This window comes from Daphnia pulex, chromosome 1 (assembly GCF_021134715.1).
Source record: "Daphnia pulex isolate KAP4 chromosome 1, ASM2113471v1".
NCBI lineage: Eukaryota > Metazoa > Arthropoda > Branchiopoda > Diplostraca > Daphniidae > Daphnia > Daphnia pulex.
In genome coordinates, this window is record NC_060017.1 from 3,945,514 (window position 1) to 3,964,219 (window position 18,706).

Here is an 18,706-nt window from a genome sequence, read left to right on the forward strand (position 1 = left end):
TACTGGCCAGTGGATATAGACACGGTGAATAAAAAAATACCGAGGCGTTTTGAATTGTCTGTAGACAGAATAACGTTTTTCAAAAGGAAATTTCCCTTGGGGGAAAAGTTCGCTCTGAGAATTTTCCCGGTAAATGTTCTTTTCCCCCTATTTTGTTGTTATTACAAGAGAAAATTTGATTTTAGACTCTGCATATTTTCTTTTCTGAATTCTTCTTTTTCTTTTTAAAATCAAGAAGAAAAAAACGATCACTCAATGTCGATTATACTGCCAATTCTATTTTCAGGGTGTCATTATTGCGAATAATAAGTTTATCCGCTTCTACATCTACATAAGTAAATCAGTTGATCTCTACTAACAATGAAGAAATAGAGATTCACCCCCGAAATCCCTTGAGAGAGAATTGATCGAAAAATAGTTCCTGAAAACGATGTTGATTGCATTACATTTCAACTTTTTGCTACATACATTTTAAATCTTTCGTCTGCTGAAACAGGCCTGTAATGGTTCTCCTAATAAGATAATAATAATTTTTAACATTCCTGACGTAGATTTCATTTATTATTTTTAGACAGACAATTATTATTGTTGATCGATATTTGACAATTGTTAGTTTTAAAACAAGTCGAACAAGTTTTATAATTACGATTATATATTAAGTCGTACTCAGGCTGATACACATAGCACAGTACAGTAGTTTTACATCAACAGTAAAGTGTGACTTAAATGGTTGAAAGGCATACACATCTTGCAGAGATGAGAAATAAAGATTAAAAAAGGAAAAGGCTAAAAATGAAGCAAGAAAAATAGAAGGAATGCAACACGATAGGAATGTCGCCAAAACAAAAAGCAACAAATTGTCGATTGATTTGACGAAGACCATACACTTCACATATGATAAGACATGCACGGATTAGATTTCCTCCCGACATTCCGCATTTGGTCACTCCACCTCACCTTTCTTCGTGACAAATACTTATTTTTCCGAGGCAGATTTTATGTTTTCCTAGGTGGCGTGGGTGGCGGAGGGAAAAGTGGAGGTCCTTGAGTTCCCAGAGTCTTCCGCTCATTAAGTGGAACATTTTCGTAAAGCATTTTTGGGAATTCTTTCGGAGGCCTTGAAACAAATTCGTTTTTGCGGTGAGATTAGTTCATATTGTGCAAGTAACATTTTGCTTACATCGGAATTGGATGCTCGGTTATGGTCCGACTAGGAACGCCTTTTGTTTCCTTATGAGGTTTCTCCGACTTGGATACTGTTACGTGAAAAGCACTTAGTAAAGGAGTAGAGACGCTAGCCAGCGACAGGGTTGATTTAGAGAGACTTTTGCCTGTTGGAGACTCTAATGGTTGCGACTGCGCACAAGTGGCAGGTGTCAACCCACCTTCCGTCGAATAGCGTATGTTGGTGTACTCCCTGCCAGCTTGAAGGCTCTTCTGTACATCAAATAACATGAGAAACCAAATTTTAAGAAATGCATCAAATACAAATAAATGATACAACTCAACATACCTGCTGGGCTTGCATGCGCTGAGACAATGTCTCGATATAGTATTGAACTGCCATGTAAACAAATTTGTATTGAGCTTCGGTCTGTACCATACCGGATCTCTGAGCGCGGATAGTTTGAATCATCCGCTGAATATCAATTTCGCAATCCAAACCTAGTCACAAAAAAAAACATTTATCGAATAAGAAAGCTTTTTTTTTGTGCCAAATTTGTATTTAAAAAGCACACAAAGTATACCTCTTCTTTCAATTTGTCCAATGATCATATCAATAACAATGAACGTTCCAGTACGACCGATTCCCGCGCTGCAATGTACTATTACTGGGCCTGCATTAGCCGCAGAACTTTGCCTGGTATTCACATCATGAAGAAAGTTTAACACACAACCAGGATCGGCTGGTACTCCATGATCAGGCCACGCCTGTTTAAGTTTAAGAAAATAAAATTGTAGACATCACACAATGTTTTTTTTTTCTCAAGTCTACAACTTACTTGAAAATGATACTGATATATAAGCCTCTCTTCATTGTCCTTTGTTGCAACAAACTCCCGAAGGGTGTAATCCGCACGGAGTGAGTCACTGACACACCGTAATGAGACCTTACCGAATTCTTTCGATTGATTTTCTTCTGGCCAGTATCGCGCACATTTAGACTGAAATCAATTGCAGAAATGAATAAAACAAATAGGAAATGAAAAATAAAATAAATAAAAAAAAGATCGAGTAGCGACATTTCTACCTTTCCTCTTTCGACTTCTTTTGTTGTCATGACAATGACTCGACTATTTTCCTGCCACACCTAGAATAATACAATACAACGAAATATTATGCGTGATTGATTTTTTTCATTAAATTTCACTTTATTTATTCTTACCATATGCCAGAAATCATTCACTGTATGGGGCAAACAGCCTTGAGTGGCTATGTATTGTGGAAATAGGTCTCCACTTCCATCGTCCTCAGGCTGTTGTTTAAATTTGGTTCAGAATGATACATATTTGAAAACAATCAATGTTGCTGAAAAATTTAATTACCCGAATATGATTGGCGTTGATGTAATCAGCTCCAGCTACGCTAGTATCTACATCTTTGAGTAGAACACGGGTGTGGTCAACTAAAATAATTTAAAAAAGAAATTAGCATATTATTTTTTGGTACTTTCTTCCTTTCCAAACAGTATAAACAACAATACATGGTAATATGTTTTTGTATCTATTCTTATTCCGATTTTCTGGTTTTTGTCCCTCCTTCCGGCTGTAAAGATGTTTACATTCTTGTTGCTGCAAGCTTTCAAATTCTTCCCAAAATCCTCCTTTTCCTGTACTAACGCTATGCTCTTTCTACAGAGGAAACAATTAAAAATACAGAAAGAAAGATTTTAGACATTTCAGACAATAAATGAATAAAATAAAAAAAAAAAGCATTTGCTTGGCGGAGTTGTTACGAGTCCGGACATCAAGTAATTATTTTCACAAGTACTTGGGGTATTAAGTAAATAAGATCAATAATTATGGGTGTAAGTAATTTTTCTCTTAAGTAATTACGGAATTAAATAATAAAATTGATGAGTAATTATTTTCTGTCAGCTAAGTAATTATGGTAGTAAGTAATACTGGCAACAAGTAATTTAGCTAACCAACACAAGTAATTCCCTTTTGCAAGTAAATAAATTCACAAGTAATTAAAGCCATAAGTAATTCAAGTCCCAAGTAATTATGTTCTTAAGCATTTTAATTAAAAAGTTAGTCATATTTAATTGTTTATATTCCGTACTAGAATGAATAATTAATTATGATATTTATTATTTTGTATTTAGAGAATTATAGTGATGCTGCACAAAAAGGAAAAACCACATTTATTAATTGCGTACAAACTTTGTTGCATTTGCAGGTTTAAGAACGCACCTGGAAATTTCATCAACAGTTTCGCGTTGTCTGCTTGTCTGTTGTCTGCTTGTCAGTTTGTTTTTTCCAAAAGTCAGAGAAGAGTTAATTGCTGGTGAATTGTGTTTTGTAAATGTAATCAACTTACTTTGTTGTTATTGATTATAAAGGGAAGTATGTTGTTGGCTGCACCAACTTAATGACTGGTGGACCCAGCAAGGAAGATGGTTGCTTTCTTCGAGTATACTATCCTAGTCAAATAAAAGATGTATATGTAAGCGACCTTTTCTCAAATTGCTGCTGAACTTTTGTGGTTAATCTATTTACCTCTTTTCTCCAAAGGAACATTCTTCCCGTTGGGCAAGCTGGCTCCTCCACCCAAAATACGTAGAAGATTACACCATAGTACTAGGAATGATTCCTTTCTTTGGCAAGAAGCTGATATCCTGGGCCTTTGGTGTGTAGCGAAATGAAGTACCTGTTTTTAACAGAAGGTTAAAGTCAACTAATTGTGATGTATGTGAGCCAGGAAATTCATACATTCCTATAGCGTTAGATGCTGAGCTATGCAATGAACAAAGATTTCCTGTAATTGTATTTTCTCATGGTCTTACTGCGTGCCGTACTGCCTACTCAACTTTCTGCTCAGACATATCATCCCATGGGTTTATAGTGGCAGCTATTGAACACAGGTACTTACTTTAAACAAATTTGTTTTAAATAATGACATTCTCCACTAAATCTTAAATTTTATAGGGATGGCTCCGCTTGCATGACTTATAGTCTCGAAACGGAACCAAATAGTAAAGGAGGTTTAGTCGAAAGCTGGATCCCTGGAAATGACTTGTGAATGCAATGACTTTTTACCGCTTTTTACTTCTAATTCCCCTACAACTTTTATTTACTTGCTTGTAACACTCTTTCTCGACACCTCTCTTAATTATACCCCCTTCTCCCAAAAAAACGAACATTTGAATAATGGAAATATTGATTGCGGATCGGATTAATAAAATCATTGGTGATTCATACATACTAGTTATTCGTCTACTCATTGTTTTTCTTCTATTCCACGGGAAAGTATTTCCTGTGATCATATTTAAAAACAAATAAAGTTGTACATGACATTTTCTGATATCATAACGAAATAACTCAAATATTATACCTGATCAATGGTTTCAATTTCAAAGAAAGCCTCTTCGGAAGATTGCAGAGTCTGATCAACGAATGGCGCCACTGGAGCAGCGTGAGAGACAGATACGTTGATTTGGCTTCCGGTTTTATCAGTGGCTGGCAACATATCAGCCGAAGGTTCAATAACCGATCTTTCGTTAACTTCTTTGCCGCTTGTATTCTCTTGATTAATATTAAGTGCCTGGAGTGTCTCCTTCAAGCTATCAAACATTTTTTTAGATAGCGAGGTGATGGGACATGGGAGACGGAGGTTTCTGAACGCCCAATGAGCCTTGCGTAGCAACTTGGCCGCTTGGGTCACTGTTGCAATCGCAAGGTGGAAAATGGAAGTTTTGGGTCCTTGTTTACTCTTGCTGTCTTTAGTCCGCTGTTCCAAATTCTTTTCTCTTCGGATTTCTCGTTCCAGTAACTGTGTGTAACAGTGGATTGGATTATAGGACTTAATATAGACTTAAATTTTCTTCCAGCTATAACTTATCATACCGAGGTGAGCGCTACTTTATCGTTTTTGGTTACTGTCGACAAATTGTCGCTTATTTGAATGACGGAAAACCGTCCGTCTTTGCTGCAAACTGCCATGATTTTTCCGTGTTCCTGGGTGCTCAAACTTAAAAGCGGAGATTCGCTGACCTGGTTAATACATTTAAAATTTATAATTGTCAACATTTTAATCAAATTTTTTCTATTATGACCTGGGAGCATAACGTAGGAGTGATCCGCTGGGCGAGAATATCCCACAGGTAAAGAGCACCGTCTGTTGCAGCAGTGAATATGATGGACGACCGTGTGTGACTCCACGCTCCGTCCAGTAACTGGACATTTTGATTCCTACAACGCAGCAGAGTATGAAACAAGTTATTATTTGAATCTGCTTGTCAATAGACATAAGCGAACACACTTTAAAGTTAAAATGGGCGAATCGCGAATGTCCTCGGTCCTAACATTCGTGGTCCAATCCAAAACGGTCAAAAAGATTTTGGGCAGATGTAGGTGTCGATGTAGACCGTGAACTGGGCCCAAGTGTGCCTCGTATTGGCACATTATCCATTTATCCTCTCCGCTGTTGTTCGGGCTCTTCTGTTGCAATTCATCACAATACCTGCAAATTGGCAATTCATTTTTTATTTTTAGGTGAAATGAATTGAGAAATGAGCACCTTGACGTGTGCCAACTAGGAATTTGTTTGGCACGGTTTGGCATAGAAGGATCGTACTCGAGACAAGTAGCAGATAAAGCGCTTTCCGATCGAGGGATTGAACTAGGTTCCAGTAAAAGTGCGTCTATTGGCGCATTTAATTTTCGCATGTCCCACCAAAGAACCTATTATTGTTAATCATATAATCAAGATGAAATAATCAAAATGATTTGTTATCGTGTTTTTACTTGGCCGTCGCCAGAGGCGGAGAAGAATTCTCCTCCAGCCTTTGAATTGCTCCAAATAAGCGAAGTGACACTTTCCGAATGACCGACACCAATGGGGACGCATTCGACTGGACCTTGACTCTTACAAACGTCCCAAATTCCCACAGCGCCATAAATCGATCCACCAGCTAAAATGTGATGGTCACGCGGATTGAACGAGACGGAACGTAGTTGACTACATGCTGCGTAAAATTATTTCTGGTTGCACAGCTCTTTCTATTCATGGAAGGAATTATTACTTGCAAAGTTATACTGCTGAATAAAGAGACATATCATTCTCATATCGGCAAATGTCAATACCAATATTCCAGATGAAAGAATCATTTTCTTTGTGGTCAAACAGATTTTTCCAAAAAGGATCTGAATAGTTGCAGCGGCCAATTTGGTTCCTCCATATCGGGACTCCAACTAAGACTGTGACTGCGCGTTTTATCGGTGACGGATCCTTTAGCAGATGAAGAGTTCGCAGAGGATTCGGATCTGGCGTTTGTTTGTTGGAAATATAAAATTCAGCCATCCAGAAATATAAAAAAAAAGTATTAAATTAATTGATGATTACACATCGGGAGAATCAGTGAAATAATCCTCATAGATGTTAAATACATTGTTTTGCTTGATGTAATGTTCCATTTGCTACAATGGGGTAAAAAAATCTGTTTGCACTTATTAGTATAAACATCATTCACATTTATATCAATTCAACATGTCCAAGTTGTAGAACAGTACGGAAATAAGCTTCATCCTTCTCGATCTTTTTGCGGTAGCGAGCCGTTTGATCGGCTTCTTGCGGGTTGACATCGCGAGGCCATCCACCTTCCTTGTGGAAAACTCCGTGGGCCTCGGTCGTAGCACAATCCGTATTGATCTAAATTTTCCAATACGTTTTGTATTAGCTATAATGCTATTGACAAATTTAAATTCAATACTGACTTACATTAAGTGCTGAAACATCACAAGCTTGGCATTGGACTCCGATTTCTTTACTCCTTAAACCTTAAACAAAGATGTCAATTGCGGATCCGGGAAAATGTCGACAAATTGTGGCGGGTTGAAAACAGCGTCGGAGAAGTTACATTTTCTCCTGCTCAGTACATGTCGACGTACAGCACAGGTAAGATCTATCTTTGGAGGAACCGTCATATTGATCGATCTTCGTCGATCGGTAGTTCGGGACTGACAATGTAACTGGCTCCACTTTTGCAATATGAACAATTCCTGCGGACAAACAAGTACATGTCCTTGTTAGTCGCGCAGCGCAATTTCGCGTTATTCTAAAAATACAAAAAGGAAATACATTTTCTTTAGCGATTCGCGAAAAGTGCCATTTTCGTCTGCCACATGCAAGAAAAGTTTGAGGGAATGACGAATTAATCAGCACAACGCCCTTGTTGTCTATACTCAATGTCTACTACACTTTTATTGACCAACTTAGTTCTTTTTCTGAATTTGATATCGATTGAAGAAACGAAATAGATTTTCGCCTAAGGTGACATCAGAGTTGAATCGATCAATCAATCGGTCTAGACTTTTGCTTTGTCACAAAATCTTGGCTGATACCTGATATGTTCCAATTTGAAAATGTTGGATTTTCTAATACGATTGGGACTTGGGAACTATAAATATTTGATGTGTGCAGATTGTGAAATCGGTCCAATAGGGTGGCACTGTATAAACAGCCAAGAAAGCTATGTGGCTGATCAACGTCTAAAAGTGTAAAACACATGGAATAATGAATACAAACCAGTTTATTTAATTACATTTTTCACATTCATAAAATTTGAAATATAGGAATGCTCTTTAACAGAAGAGGAACACAACAGGCACAATATTCAATATTATGAAATTTTCTGTTTTTCTTAATTATTGGGTATGACAAGCATTTAAACATGACAAATGGAACTTCAAAATAGTTATAAATAAATGCGAATGTTGCAACGCTTACGCTAAGTGCAACAACCTTCGCAGTTTGGGATCTTAAATTTCTGAATCCAGACCAAGGAGTCCAACGTTGAATCGCCGCTTTTTTATGTTTCCCTTGTAAAGCAGCCTTTCTCTGTTCCATTCTCCTTTTCCTCTCTTCGTCCTCTTCCTTTATCTTACGAATACTACAACAAGATGAAACATTAATGTCATTCAGGAAATATCAGCAGAAACTTAAATGCTTAAGATACTTTTCAGCGTGCATCTCTCGGACAACTGTTTCCATTACATCTGGTGGATAGGTTCGCATCAACTTTTCTGTTTCAGTAATAAGACTATCAAATGGTAGATTATCAGGGACCTAAGATAAAACTGTAAGAACATTAATCGAAAAAGAGCTTATTAAAAAAATAGTACGTTGGAGAGCATTTGATGTAGAAGCGGCATCTCACACGGTGTCAAGAAAATATCACTTGCGCTATGCAACACGACGACAACAGATAGATACATAGAGGTCCATGGATGTGAGAACATAAATACATCAAACAATCTTACGACAGTTTCCTAATCGTTGAGAACATGGCCAAACCAAGTAATCGCCCACGGAAGGCAGAAAATTGTCCCTAGCTCCAACCTAGAATTAAAACAAGTTATTCAAATTTTAAAGAGAATATTTCTCTTTTTTTTTTTAGGGGGGGGGGAGGGGTTTCAAATACCTCATCAAATAATTGTACAAATCACGATTTTCATTTTTGACTAGTGCATACATTTTCATTGTAGGCTCCATATCTGGTCCCATAAACAGTTGGAAATGTGATTGGGAAAGTCTGCATGACACACTGTGACTTTTCTCTTCTCCTAAAACAAGCAATAACAGTGTGATGGCAATATCGTGAAAACCCTGTGCATGGAAGCATAACAAATGTAAGAGGATCATCTTCGTAATTGAATTTTGCTATAACCTGATAGTAATGGAGACCTTCATTTGCTATCAGAACTCTTATTATCAGCTCTGTGACTTTTACTTTGAGGTCTGCTTGAATATTTTCATTAATACCTAGGCGGATAACGAAATTTTAAGAATAGAAAATATACATAAAAGAAATATTATTGCTACCTGGAGGGAAGCATTCTAAAATTCATTTGACATCCAATACCACCTGGTTGTAGTACTGATGAATGATAATGCTTAATCTCTTCTGATGATAAACTCCTGTTTCCTTTAACTGGTGTAACAATTTGATTCTTAATAAATAGACAGAATAAACAAACATTTTTACACAAATGTTAACTTACATTTACTTATAAAGAAAGAAAATATGTTACCAAAGACAAAATATTTTTCACAAACAACGCCTATTTTGACTTTTGAGCCTCAATTAACCAGCAATTAACTCTTGTCTGACTTTTGGAAAAAAACAAACTGACAAGTGACAAGCAGACAACTCGAAACTGTTGATGTAATTTCCAGGCGCGTTCTTAAAACTGCAAACGCGTAAAAGTTTGTACGCAACCTGAGCCTACGCAATAACGCAATCAATAAATGACGTTTCACTTTAATTCTCTAAATACAAAATAATAAAAGTGTTTACACCGTGTAAATACATAAGATAATAATTACTTAAGAAAATAGTTACTTGTGAGAATAATTACTTAAGAAAATAATTTCTTAAGAAAACAATTACTTAAGAATATAATTACTTAAGTCGTTGCTAGTGACTTACGAACAATTGTACTAATAGAACCTATTATTTGTGAACATAATTTTAATTACTGGTGACCATAATTACTAGCGAGTATTTGACTAAATACACGTTGCATGAATTACTTAAAGCCCAAATTATTAAAAATTTTAAATACAACAGTCCATAATTACTTAAGAACAAAAATACTTGTGTCCTTAATTTCAATAAAACAAAATTTTGAAAGAGCTTGATACCATATTTACTAGTGAAAATAATTACTTGTATCCGGATCCCGTTGTTACCTGCAGTTCTTTAACGCGACTTTCAATTCCACTTGCATGAATTCTGGTTGCGTTGTAAGGCTGTTTTAAATGAACTACTGTTCCAGTAGTTTCAACCATTGGGTTCTTCTTATAATGCTCAATTAGTTCACACAGTGAATCAAATTTTTCGCCACCACCAACATCGTACTTTTGCTCCTGAAATACGAAAAAAAAAAAATGTAAAATCTCATCCAAGCTTATTAATAAAGCTTATTAATATGTTCAATATCACACCTGATATCTTATCATGACATGGGTTACTTTGTCTTCAGTTCTAACAGACAAAACATAGTCCCCAGGTTTACTTTGAGACTCCCTGACTAAAAAACTTCCATTCTTCCCTTTCTCAAGTAGAATTTTTTCTGCTTCTTTTCCAGAAAGGTGTCCATGGAACCACCTGAAAGACAGTCTAAGAAAAAAAAACATTATAAGCAATGAAAAATAATAGTAATAGACAAAAAGAACAAAACAAAATTAAGTAATTATAAAATCTTGCATTAAGAAACAGATAAAATCACTGTAACTACCTTTCAGTTGTGGGATCAGAGCAATGGACTGGGAATTTAAGTTCAATTGCTTCACCATTCTTTTCTCGCAATTGTCCAGGAGTTTCCATATAGAACTGCACCAGTTCAGACAGCGTGGCAAATTTTTCCCCTCCATATAAATCATAGAAATCTCCAGTATTTTGAATTTTGATGTGGGTAACTTCGCCATTTCTCCTTTGAAACAAAATATAAAAGTTTTAGATTAATTAAAAAGACACCTCATTAAAGAAATATTCAGTTTGATTGTTACCGAACAGACAAGGTGAAATCTCCTGGATTACTTTTACTGGGACGAGCTAAAAAACTGCCATCAACTCTTCTTTTCAGGAGAAGGAGTTCAGCATCGATTCCTGACACATTGGGATGAAACCACCTACAAAAAATCAGTCTCAGCTTAAAACAAAGGCATAACAACAAAACAATTGTAAGGTGACACTTTTTGGGTTCAACAAACTACTTAGTCAGTTACCGTGGGGAAAACATACAAGTGTTCACATTCAAGTAAGCAAATGATTACCTTCTTGAGCCCATGGATGTAAAAGAGCTGTAGACCAAGACTGAGGAAAAACTTGAAAGCTTTATCTGAAATCTAAAAGTCGCGATATTTTCCAACAACTTTTAACCGCAAAACTATATCTTGATTACACAAGGAGCTGTGGCACTGGATTCTCAAATTTATGTTGGTTGAAATCGGGAATTTCACGTAAATACTAAACAAAACAACTTTTTAGCCTTAAGGGATTTTAGGGACAGCACACTTTTTTTCTTAAATTCGTCAATCGATATCGATTAGATATCGATATGTCCAATACAGCTAAGAGAAAAATAAAAATAGGGTATCTTTTAAAAAAATCAACGACTATGAAATTACACTTAACACACAACCAACAATTGCATTTTACAGTACAATAACTTAATAAAATATTCAAGATTTCCCTATTCCTGAAACTGCTTCCAGCCATCTAGCGTCGACGAGCCAGTTTCCTTTTTATAAATAAAAAAAGGAAATGTCACTCAATAGCGAATCTACCGTTACCGTTTTGCTCTGGTTAAATATTTAAAAAAATCGCTATGTCTATTTATTGCAAAACTTATTTCTCGAACAACGGGAATACTTTTGTGTCTCAAGAATCATGTCATGAATAAGCGATATGAGGTAAGATGCGTAAAAGAAGAAGGCTTATAATAAGGTATATTTTTATTACGCTAATATTATTCAAAAATTAGTAGCGGTAGAATTGAATATAGGGCACATTGATCCGCTAGAGGCGCTGCGATTGTTCTTCATATCACCATCATAAAAATTTATATAATCAATCTTTATAGGAATAATATGTGTCACAGAATTTACAGCAACGTCACGATTTCAAACAATAAAAAGATTTACTGGCATTTATTTGTTTACGGAAATATTGAGGCAGAGTCATTCGGTTTCTTTGCGTCATCGCGTAGCTAAAGCAGCTAAAGTTAGACTCTTACATAGACCCTTTAAGAATTTACATTTTGGTGTATGAATAAGCCACTACAAAGTCACAGATAAAAACAAAACAATTAACGTAAACAAAGGATGTCAACATCGAATACTGTAACATACGGAAAAATGTTTAAGCTAATAATTAATCGTCAAAGTACAACTATAAAGACGCGTACCGGTCTACAGTTCATTCTTCATAGAGTTGAAATCGCAATTCAAGCAGTGTTGGGTGCTGTCTCTTTGAGAAATCTGTGTCGGAGGCTTGTAAGCGCCGGAAACACTCTGCCCGGTCGACTCACTTGCTGTTGTCCTGTCTTGGTCGATGACTGTTGATCCGTCCTAAAATCTTGTCTTAATGACTGAGCAACCGTAACGGCTGGTGACTGAGATTGGTAAAAGGGTAAGTTAGCGCTAGACTGAGGTGGTTGCAGGTGAGCGGAAGGCCGGTGGTCAGTTGTGTCAATTTCATTAGTCTGAACATCTTCGGTGACGAAGATATTGATGAGCTGGTCGGCATTGTGTGGACAGGCGGAATAGTATCGGGCACAAACACGATTGTTTGGTCGACCTTCGTATGCTGTGCCTAACTGTGCCGCCCTGTAATACATTTCTTTCGGGGTACCTTCGTCTTCTTCGCTTAACGCAGACAGAGGATATCTAGAAATTAAAAACGAAAACAAAAACAAATGCAAATTATAATTAAAAGAGTTGAAATAAAGATTGCGATGACGAACCCGAAAATTTCTTGCAACAGAATTTCGTCTTCAGTGAGGCTTTCGTGAGCTTTCTGATAGATTTCGCATAGCAGACGGCGACCGCAGGATTTCTCGTCAAACTGAGCGGCCATGTAGAGGTAAGCGTTTCCGTTGGTACGTGCCGCTTCAAACTCGAGTTGAAGGTCCTCGGGTGACTCATCAATAGCTTCTTCCTCAAATTCTTCACCTTCGTTCTGATTGCTCTCGTCAGCGCCAATCAACCAACTGAGACTGGAATAGTCACGCTTTTGGCGTCTACCTTCATAGCCACCTTGAAATGCGTTTGCGACATTCCCGTAGTCGGAATAGCCAGCAGCAGCAGTTCCGAAATTGGTTTCTCCTATTCCGACTGTCAGGCTGGCGACTTCGTTGCCATAACCGTTCGACGAGAATGTGTCCCTGCCACTTTGTGAGTAGGAGACAGCTGGAGCCGAGTATGCAGGATCGGGTGAATACGAAGGACTGTGCGCAGGATCGGGTGAATAAGAAGAAGAAGAAGAAGTGTACGCAGGATCAGATGGATAAGAAGATGAACTGTAGGCAGGATTGGGTGAATACGAAGAAGAGCTGTAGGCAGGAGGAGATGGTGGACCGTATGAGGGCCTTGGTGGAGGATAGTACGGCTCCTCATAACTGCTGTAGTCTTCCTCGTAAGAGTCTTCTTTTAACTTGTGAAGCGTAGCACCGAGCGCTACAGCCAAACCTAGACCGGACCCCAAGGCGCACGCACCCAGGAAGAGCATAGTTAATGGAGCTTTAAACCCAAGTAAACCTTTGGTGATGAGTTTGATCTTGAGAGCCAACATCTTAAACAAAAGGGCTTTGCCTTTAAGGAGGATCAAAGGAATCTTGAGCAGCAGCTTGCCTAGAACAGCTTTCAGTAAGAGTTTCTTTATGGCCAACAGAGCAAGAGGCTTGCCGAGCAAAAGGGCGAATTTGATTTTGGCCAGTGCCACTAAAAGCAACGGCTTGAAGAGGATGGCTTTCAGACCTAGACCAATTTTCCGTGACGAAATCACGGCTGCTAAAGCCGTCCCACCAGCATCTTTCCCTTGACTCCCTTTTCCTAGAAGCTTTTCTTTGAAGAATGGCGGTAAATGACTATGGCTTGGCTGCAAGTGTATGGAAAATAGACATAGCAGTATGAAAACTGAAAAAGTAGAACGCATTTTCTTCCGTCTATTATTGTAACCTGCATACAGGATTGATATAATTGTTGTGATTATTAAATTAACAATACAAATTAGATTGTTTTTTTTTCTCGTCTTTTCTATTCACCTGAGTTACGATTTCCAATAAGGTATTGATTTATAGCTGTCGAAAGCGGTGCACTGATTTCACATCAAACTAAAATGTAAAAAGCTTGCTGTTCGAGTGTTTCTTTCTTTAGCGGAGTGAGAAATGTAAGCAAATGACAATTTTTCTTGATCTACTATCGCATTTTATAGCCAACTTATCATCCCTAATACTCCGCCCCTTTGCAATTTATTTCGTTCTCATCTCTGTTTCTTTTTTCCATGTATATACACCCCCAGTAAAAAAAAATTGGAAGAGGACGATTGGAAAAAGTTGGGAAAAAACAAAAGAAACGGGACCACTGGAGCTATAAAGAAGGTGTCTGTTTATTATAGCTGCTGCACAAGTTAAAGCAACAAAAATAAAAATTGATCGAGTCAACCGTTGCATTTCACTTGACACCAGGATGCTGGGCTTAGCTTCTGGACATGCATTATCAAAGAGAAAGAAAAGAATATATAGCAGCAATTCGCGCTGTATCGCATCAATTGCTCGTCAGTTTTATCGAGTTTTATTTCTTCTTTTTTCCAGATCTTTAAAGAAAACAATACTTTTAGATTTAATTCCCGTTTTCTTCCTCATAAAAATGTTGTTATAAAAATAAAAAAGAGGTCATCTAATAATTGATAATGGATGGGTTCAGTACCATTTAAAACAATTTCCTATAGTTGTAATACTTGCGGGCTTGTAGTTCCAACGGCTGAAAATAGTCCGATCTATTAGTCATTCCTACCAGCACTTGTCAAACAGATTTATTAAATTATATTACTATTCAGATTTTTAAAATATTTGCTAGATTTTGGGGTGGAGATTATTCTCAATCAAGATTGCAATAATGGGAGTTATCCCAAAAATATTTCACACTGTATAAGAAAGTTTCCGATTAGAAATTATTATATTAGAAAGATTTAGTAAGATGGTGAAGTTGGCCTTCTTTTCAAAAATTTTTATATTGCTATAGAGCTATAGTGCGGCCGATGAACATCTATAAAAGATCATCTTATTTCCTAGGTTATTTTGCGGCTACGCTGCTGGTCACGTTGCTTTTCCCGACTTCCCGTGTCCCAAATAAGTTTAGCCTATATAATCAAAGTAGCTGTGCATATTTAGAAGCACGGCGCATATTTTTTAGTCACTCTATTAAGAAAAAAGAAAACGAAATTGAGAATTCGTCCATTTTATAGTGATTTTCAAGAAAAAAATCCTTGAAAACTACTCGGATGAATATTCAAAAAGAAGACTGCAGAATGAAATGATAAGATAATAAATGCTGCCTCTCTGGAAAATGCCTTAGCTGTTGCTACGATTGCGAAAGAACTGATGAATGTCGTCCCAAACTATCGGCTCCAATCTGTTGACTGTGAAACTAAAGAGGACTCGAGCCTATAATGACTCATATTGCAGCATTAACAATTTAACATTCATCGTCAGTTACAGTGTGACTTGTGAGATAGAAAGACATAACTCAAAACCGTCAAAAAGAAAAAAATAGGAATACTTTACTATTGGAAAATTTCGACCGAAAAATGGATTTCAGATTCAATTTGAAAGGTAGGCTTTATTTTCACGTAACAAATTATGAACATTTTGTCAAATGAATGAGGTATAACAGGTCATAAATTTAGAATAGGCCATAGATAGGACATTTTTTAGTGCCATTTTAATTTAAGACCCTTGATTTTATCATTTATTTTGTTAGTAAATGTCAAAAAATGGAAATGTCTGAAAACCATATGTTTGAATTTTAAAAGCACAATAAAATGCTTGCTTATCCGTCTCCGCGATCGATTTCCATTGCACCACCAAACGAGATTTAATTCGTTGGATCAGAATACAGCTACAACTGTTACAGTGCTGGCGTGATTTAAGGTTTCGGCATGGTTTCAGCAGTTTTGGTGTGGTTGTGATATACGAATTGCGAAATAGTGTTTTTAAAATGGAATTTTTCCTTGAATTTAAAAATTGAGCTGATAAAATTTATAACAATGTCAATGTCACAGAAAAATCTGTGACTTCTCTTTATTATTGCTGCCTCCCTCAAAGGTAGGAATGATAAAATAATCAAAACACGCATAATATTGGTAATTGGTCAAGAGAAAAAGCATACTTTACATAGATTACCATACAACATCGTAGCTCTCAATATACAAACGGCACTTTTTTCCTGCCGGAAATGCGATGAAATACACCGCCGTGTACTTCCTGGAACTTAGCAGATATATGATATTACGAGACCATACGATCCTAGTACAAGAACTATCAATGCCCTCTTGCGGCAAATGTTACAAGGCGTTGGTTAGGACTGAATAAAGCAAGTCAATGTTCTCGAGTCTACGTCGTCTAACAAGGGGTGTTTCACTGTTTCTTTATCGACACAGTTGTCTCAGACTCAGCTAATTCGTTCGGTACTTCTTCCTAAAATCACAAATCATGCCGTCTGATGAACGGAAACCTCTTGTCAGTCATGATTATGGGGGAGATCTGGCTAATGTTGCACAAGGTAAGTTTTTTCAAAGAGTTATGTGTCAGAAAATAGGAAACTATAGCAATCATTTAGACTTAATCGTCATCTGTATGAGTCACAATGGTGCGAAACTACCAGTTCGCTCGACAGCTTATTGGTGCCATTGTTTGAATAGAAACGTTTCACAAATCATGTAGCAGTGATTTTCTTTCTCAGAAGTTGATGAAGTTCCTCCACCTTATGGATCCACAAGTGACACCAACTCATGGACAACAGGAGCAGCCCAGTTAAACGGAAACCCAATGGTTACTTGTAGAGTGTGCCAAGCTCTCATTGATATTTCCGGCAAAAAAGATCAACATGTTGTTAAGTGTGCTGAGTGTCACGAGGCCACAGTAAGTTTTGCATTCATTTTTTCACGATGGAATTATCTGTGCATATACTCAAATCTAATAAAAAATTTGTAATCCAGCCAATTAGGAATGCCCCTCCAGGGAAAAAATATGTAAGGTGTCCTTGCAACTGTCTCTTAATATGCAAAGCTACTTCTCAAAGGATTGCATGTCCTAGACCCATTTGCAAGAGGATCATCAATCTGACACCAAACCCAACTAACCCTTCCGTTCCATCGGTTCCTGGAATGTGTCGCGTCACATGTGCTCATTGCCATGATACATTTCTGGTGAAACAAAAAGTTTTAATTGTGATTTTCTAACTTACTGATTGGTATTTTTGTTTTTTAGTTCAACACCCTGACAAATGCTTTAGCTAGATGCCCTCATTGCAGAAGAGTGTAAGTATTTTGTTGTTGCAGATTGAAGGCATTTAGTGGTTATTTAAATACCTTATTTCACACACTCACTTCTTTGAAAAACTAATTTTACTCAATTAAAAAAAAATGTCTAAAATTTGTAATGAATAGTAATTTTACTACGTTTTGCGCAACATGCAAGCCACGTAGAAAATTAAATCGTCACGTAGCATTTACATCTACAAATAAAATTTATTTTTTTATTAATTACAGATCATCTGTCGGACCGGATTTTGCTAGGAAGCGGGCCACAATTTTCTTAGTTTTAACCATGGTTTTTATTGCCATTGGTGTTGGAGTGACGGTAATCAGAACATCAAAATTTCTTGTAGAAAAACTATAGCCTGATGTTTAATTTTTAATTTTCTTATTCAGTGGGGGACTTACCATATAGCAGTGTCGAAAGGAGGAATGTATGTTGTGTACGTTGGTAAGTTTTTTAGTAATCCTGAAGTTGGTTTTTCGTATGATTTAATGACACGATCTTTCTCATAGGAGCGTTTCTGATTGCCTTGATCTTATTTATTCGAAGCATCTATTATTGGACGATGAAAGTCAGCGTGATAGAAGGTCCCATGTAATTAGCTCTTTTGTGTCATTCGAAAATCGGTCTTGCGTTTACGTTAGCGTTTTCTTTTCAATATTTTCCTTTCTTTTCACAATGATGTAAAATATGATTTGGTTATGATGGTAAGGAGGGGGATATGCATATATCGCATTCGAAGAATGGGTAAAACAGAAGTACGTTTGATGCGTAGGACATTCCAGGTTCGCATTGGTTATTTTACCTTTAATTTGGCGCCTCCAATTCTTGATTCAACTTGCAATTTCTCCTTATCAACAATTTAATTGTTTACCACCCTCTCTTCTGAAATTTCCCTATTTTACATAGCGCTCGGTCGATAATATTTGCATTTCCTTTCGGAACTCTGAGATATACATCTATTGTAACAGTCACATTACGATAGAGGATATTAATCCATGAAGCAGGCCTTATGTCATTGAGTGGGCCAAGGTTAAAACTGAATAAAAACAAAACCTAATGGCTTCCATACAAGCACTCAATTCGTTTACCGCTAGTAGTACTCCTAGAACCTGAAGTCTCGTCCTTTGGCGATCGAGAAAAGCTCCTTTCAGTGATTTCATTTGTTTTCCCTGGTCTAAAAAAATTTATTAATAATATGTGAAGGGTTCTGCCTCGTGTAAATTTGCGGCAGATCAAGGGAGTAAGCTTCATTACGGGATTAAACGTTCTACAGATATCCGTGAGTGTTGCGAGTTGGAATTCGTCTTGTTTTGAATAAATGCGCATAGACTCTTTCCGCTGTATTCGTTTTAAACATCAAGTCATGTAAAATAGTTTTCTGTCGTAATCCTGCTGGTCAATGATTTAGTAAGTTGAATAGCAAAAAGCATCGTCGA

The 18,706-nt window shown here is 36.9% G+C and overlaps 4 protein-coding genes and 2 long non-coding RNA genes across 10 annotated transcripts; 2 read left to right on the plus strand and 4 right to left on the minus strand.

The window, feature by feature from the left end:
* Window positions 1-634: 634 nt before the first annotated feature.
* On the minus strand, window positions 635-11,423 carry LOC124203567 (tyrosine-protein phosphatase non-receptor type 11-like). Its single transcript, XM_046600275.1, has 14 exons — window positions 11,002-11,423; window positions 10,735-10,857; window positions 10,464-10,658; window positions 10,171-10,345; window positions 9,916-10,092; window positions 2,705-2,852; window positions 2,547-2,626; window positions 2,387-2,476; window positions 2,252-2,311; window positions 2,004-2,165; window positions 1,749-1,932; window positions 1,514-1,665; window positions 1,181-1,437; window positions 635-1,117 (listed from the first exon to the last, which is right to left on the minus strand). The coding sequence occupies exons 1-14, from the start codon at window positions 11,013-11,015 to the stop codon at window positions 997-999; spliced, it is 1,938 nt and encodes a 645-aa protein (XP_046456231.1). The 5' UTR covers window positions 11,016-11,423; the 3' UTR covers window positions 635-996.
* On the plus strand, window positions 3,090-4,423 carry LOC124205003 (platelet-activating factor acetylhydrolase-like). Of its 3 annotated transcripts, none has more exons than XM_046602316.1 (5): window positions 3,090-3,488; window positions 3,566-3,669; window positions 3,738-3,852; window positions 3,925-4,087; window positions 4,152-4,423. In XM_046602316.1, exons 1-5 carry the CDS (start codon window positions 3,341-3,343, stop codon window positions 4,243-4,245), a joined length of 624 nt encoding a protein of 207 aa, XP_046458272.1. In that variant the 5' UTR covers window positions 3,090-3,340; the 3' UTR covers window positions 4,246-4,423. The 3 variants fall into 3 exon arrangements, with proteins under 3 accessions (XP_046458272.1, XP_046458437.1, XP_046458355.1); XM_046602481.1 differs by having other exon boundaries at window positions 4,045-4,087; XM_046602399.1 differs by having other exon boundaries at window positions 3,090-3,467.
* Window positions 5,477-6,203, minus strand: LOC124205552. Its single transcript, XR_006879403.1, has 3 exons — window positions 5,970-6,203; window positions 5,743-5,906; window positions 5,477-5,685 (listed from the first exon to the last, which is right to left on the minus strand). It is a non-coding gene; the product is annotated as an uncharacterized LOC124205552 (long non-coding RNA).
* On the minus strand, window positions 7,736-9,448 carry LOC124205272. Of its 2 annotated transcripts, none has more exons than XR_006879284.1 (7): window positions 9,255-9,448; window positions 9,046-9,173; window positions 8,891-8,985; window positions 8,645-8,786; window positions 8,346-8,562; window positions 8,180-8,289; window positions 7,736-8,113 (listed from the first exon to the last, which is right to left on the minus strand). It is a non-coding gene; the product is annotated as an uncharacterized LOC124205272 (long non-coding RNA). The 2 variants fall into 2 exon arrangements; XR_006879281.1 differs by having other exon boundaries at window positions 8,645-8,829; window positions 9,255-9,447.
* A 425-nt stretch (window positions 11,424-11,848) lies between the features above and the next one.
* Window positions 11,849-14,165, minus strand: LOC124203633. The gene is made up of 3 exons (XM_046600398.1): window positions 13,992-14,165; window positions 12,693-13,905; window positions 11,849-12,615 (listed from the first exon to the last, which is right to left on the minus strand). Exons 2-3 carry the CDS (start codon window positions 13,880-13,882, stop codon window positions 12,174-12,176), a joined length of 1,632 nt encoding a protein of 543 aa, XP_046456354.1. The 5' UTR covers window positions 13,883-13,905; window positions 13,992-14,165; the 3' UTR covers window positions 11,849-12,173.
* Window positions 14,166-16,326: 2,161 nt separating this feature from the next.
* LOC124204862 (type 2 phosphatidylinositol 4,5-bisphosphate 4-phosphatase-like) lies at window positions 16,327-18,604 on the plus strand. Of its 2 annotated transcripts, none has more exons than XM_046602203.1 (7): window positions 16,327-16,509; window positions 16,693-16,868; window positions 16,946-17,155; window positions 17,217-17,266; window positions 17,498-17,588; window positions 17,660-17,714; window positions 17,780-18,604. In XM_046602203.1, the coding sequence occupies exons 1-7, from the start codon at window positions 16,440-16,442 to the stop codon at window positions 17,863-17,865; spliced, it is 738 nt and encodes a 245-aa protein (XP_046458159.1). In that variant the 5' UTR covers window positions 16,327-16,439; the 3' UTR covers window positions 17,866-18,604. The 2 variants fall into 2 exon arrangements, with proteins under 2 accessions (XP_046458159.1, XP_046458084.1); XM_046602128.1 differs by having other exon boundaries at window positions 16,329-16,509; window positions 16,690-16,868.
* The last annotated feature ends 102 nt before the right edge of the window (window positions 18,605-18,706 follow it).

Bases quoted from the DNA above. Each gene is read 5' to 3' on its own strand.
- LOC124203567 (XM_046600275.1), bottom strand. The intron at 10,093-10,170 runs GTGTGATATTGA...TTCGTATTTCAG, and splicing joins ATGTCATGATAAGATATCAG to GAGCAAAAGTACGATGTTGG. The intron at 2,627-2,704 runs GTATTGTTGTTT...AAATTATTTTAG, and splicing joins ATACAAAAACATATTACCAT to TTGACCACACCCGTGTTCTA.
- LOC124205003 (XM_046602316.1), top strand. From the start codon at position 3,341: ATGCTGCACAAAAAGGAAAAACCACATTTATTAATTGCGTACAAACTT. The intron at 3,853-3,924 runs GTGTGTAGCGAA...TATGTGAGCCAG, and splicing joins GCTGATATCCTGGGCCTTTG to GAAATTCATACATTCCTATA. The intron at 4,088-4,151 runs GTACTTACTTTA...TAAATTTTATAG, and splicing joins GTGGCAGCTATTGAACACAG to GGATGGCTCCGCTTGCATGA.
- LOC124204862 (XM_046602128.1), top strand. From the start codon at position 16,440: ATGCCGTCTGATGAACGGAAACCTCTTGTCAGTCATGATTATGGGGGA. The intron at 16,510-16,689 runs GTAAGTTTTTTC...TTTCTTTCTCAG, and splicing joins TCTGGCTAATGTTGCACAAG to AAGTTGATGAAGTTCCTCCA. The intron at 17,267-17,497 runs GTAAGTATTTTG...TATTAATTACAG, and splicing joins TGCCCTCATTGCAGAAGAGT to ATCATCTGTCGGACCGGATT.
- LOC124203633 (XM_046600398.1), bottom strand. From the start codon at position 13,882: ATGCGTTCTACTTTTTCAGTTTTCATACTGCTATGTCTATTTTCCATA. The intron at 12,616-12,692 runs GTTCGTCATCGC...TTTAATTTCTAG, and splicing joins CTGTTGCAAGAAATTTTCGG to ATATCCTCTGTCTGCGTTAA.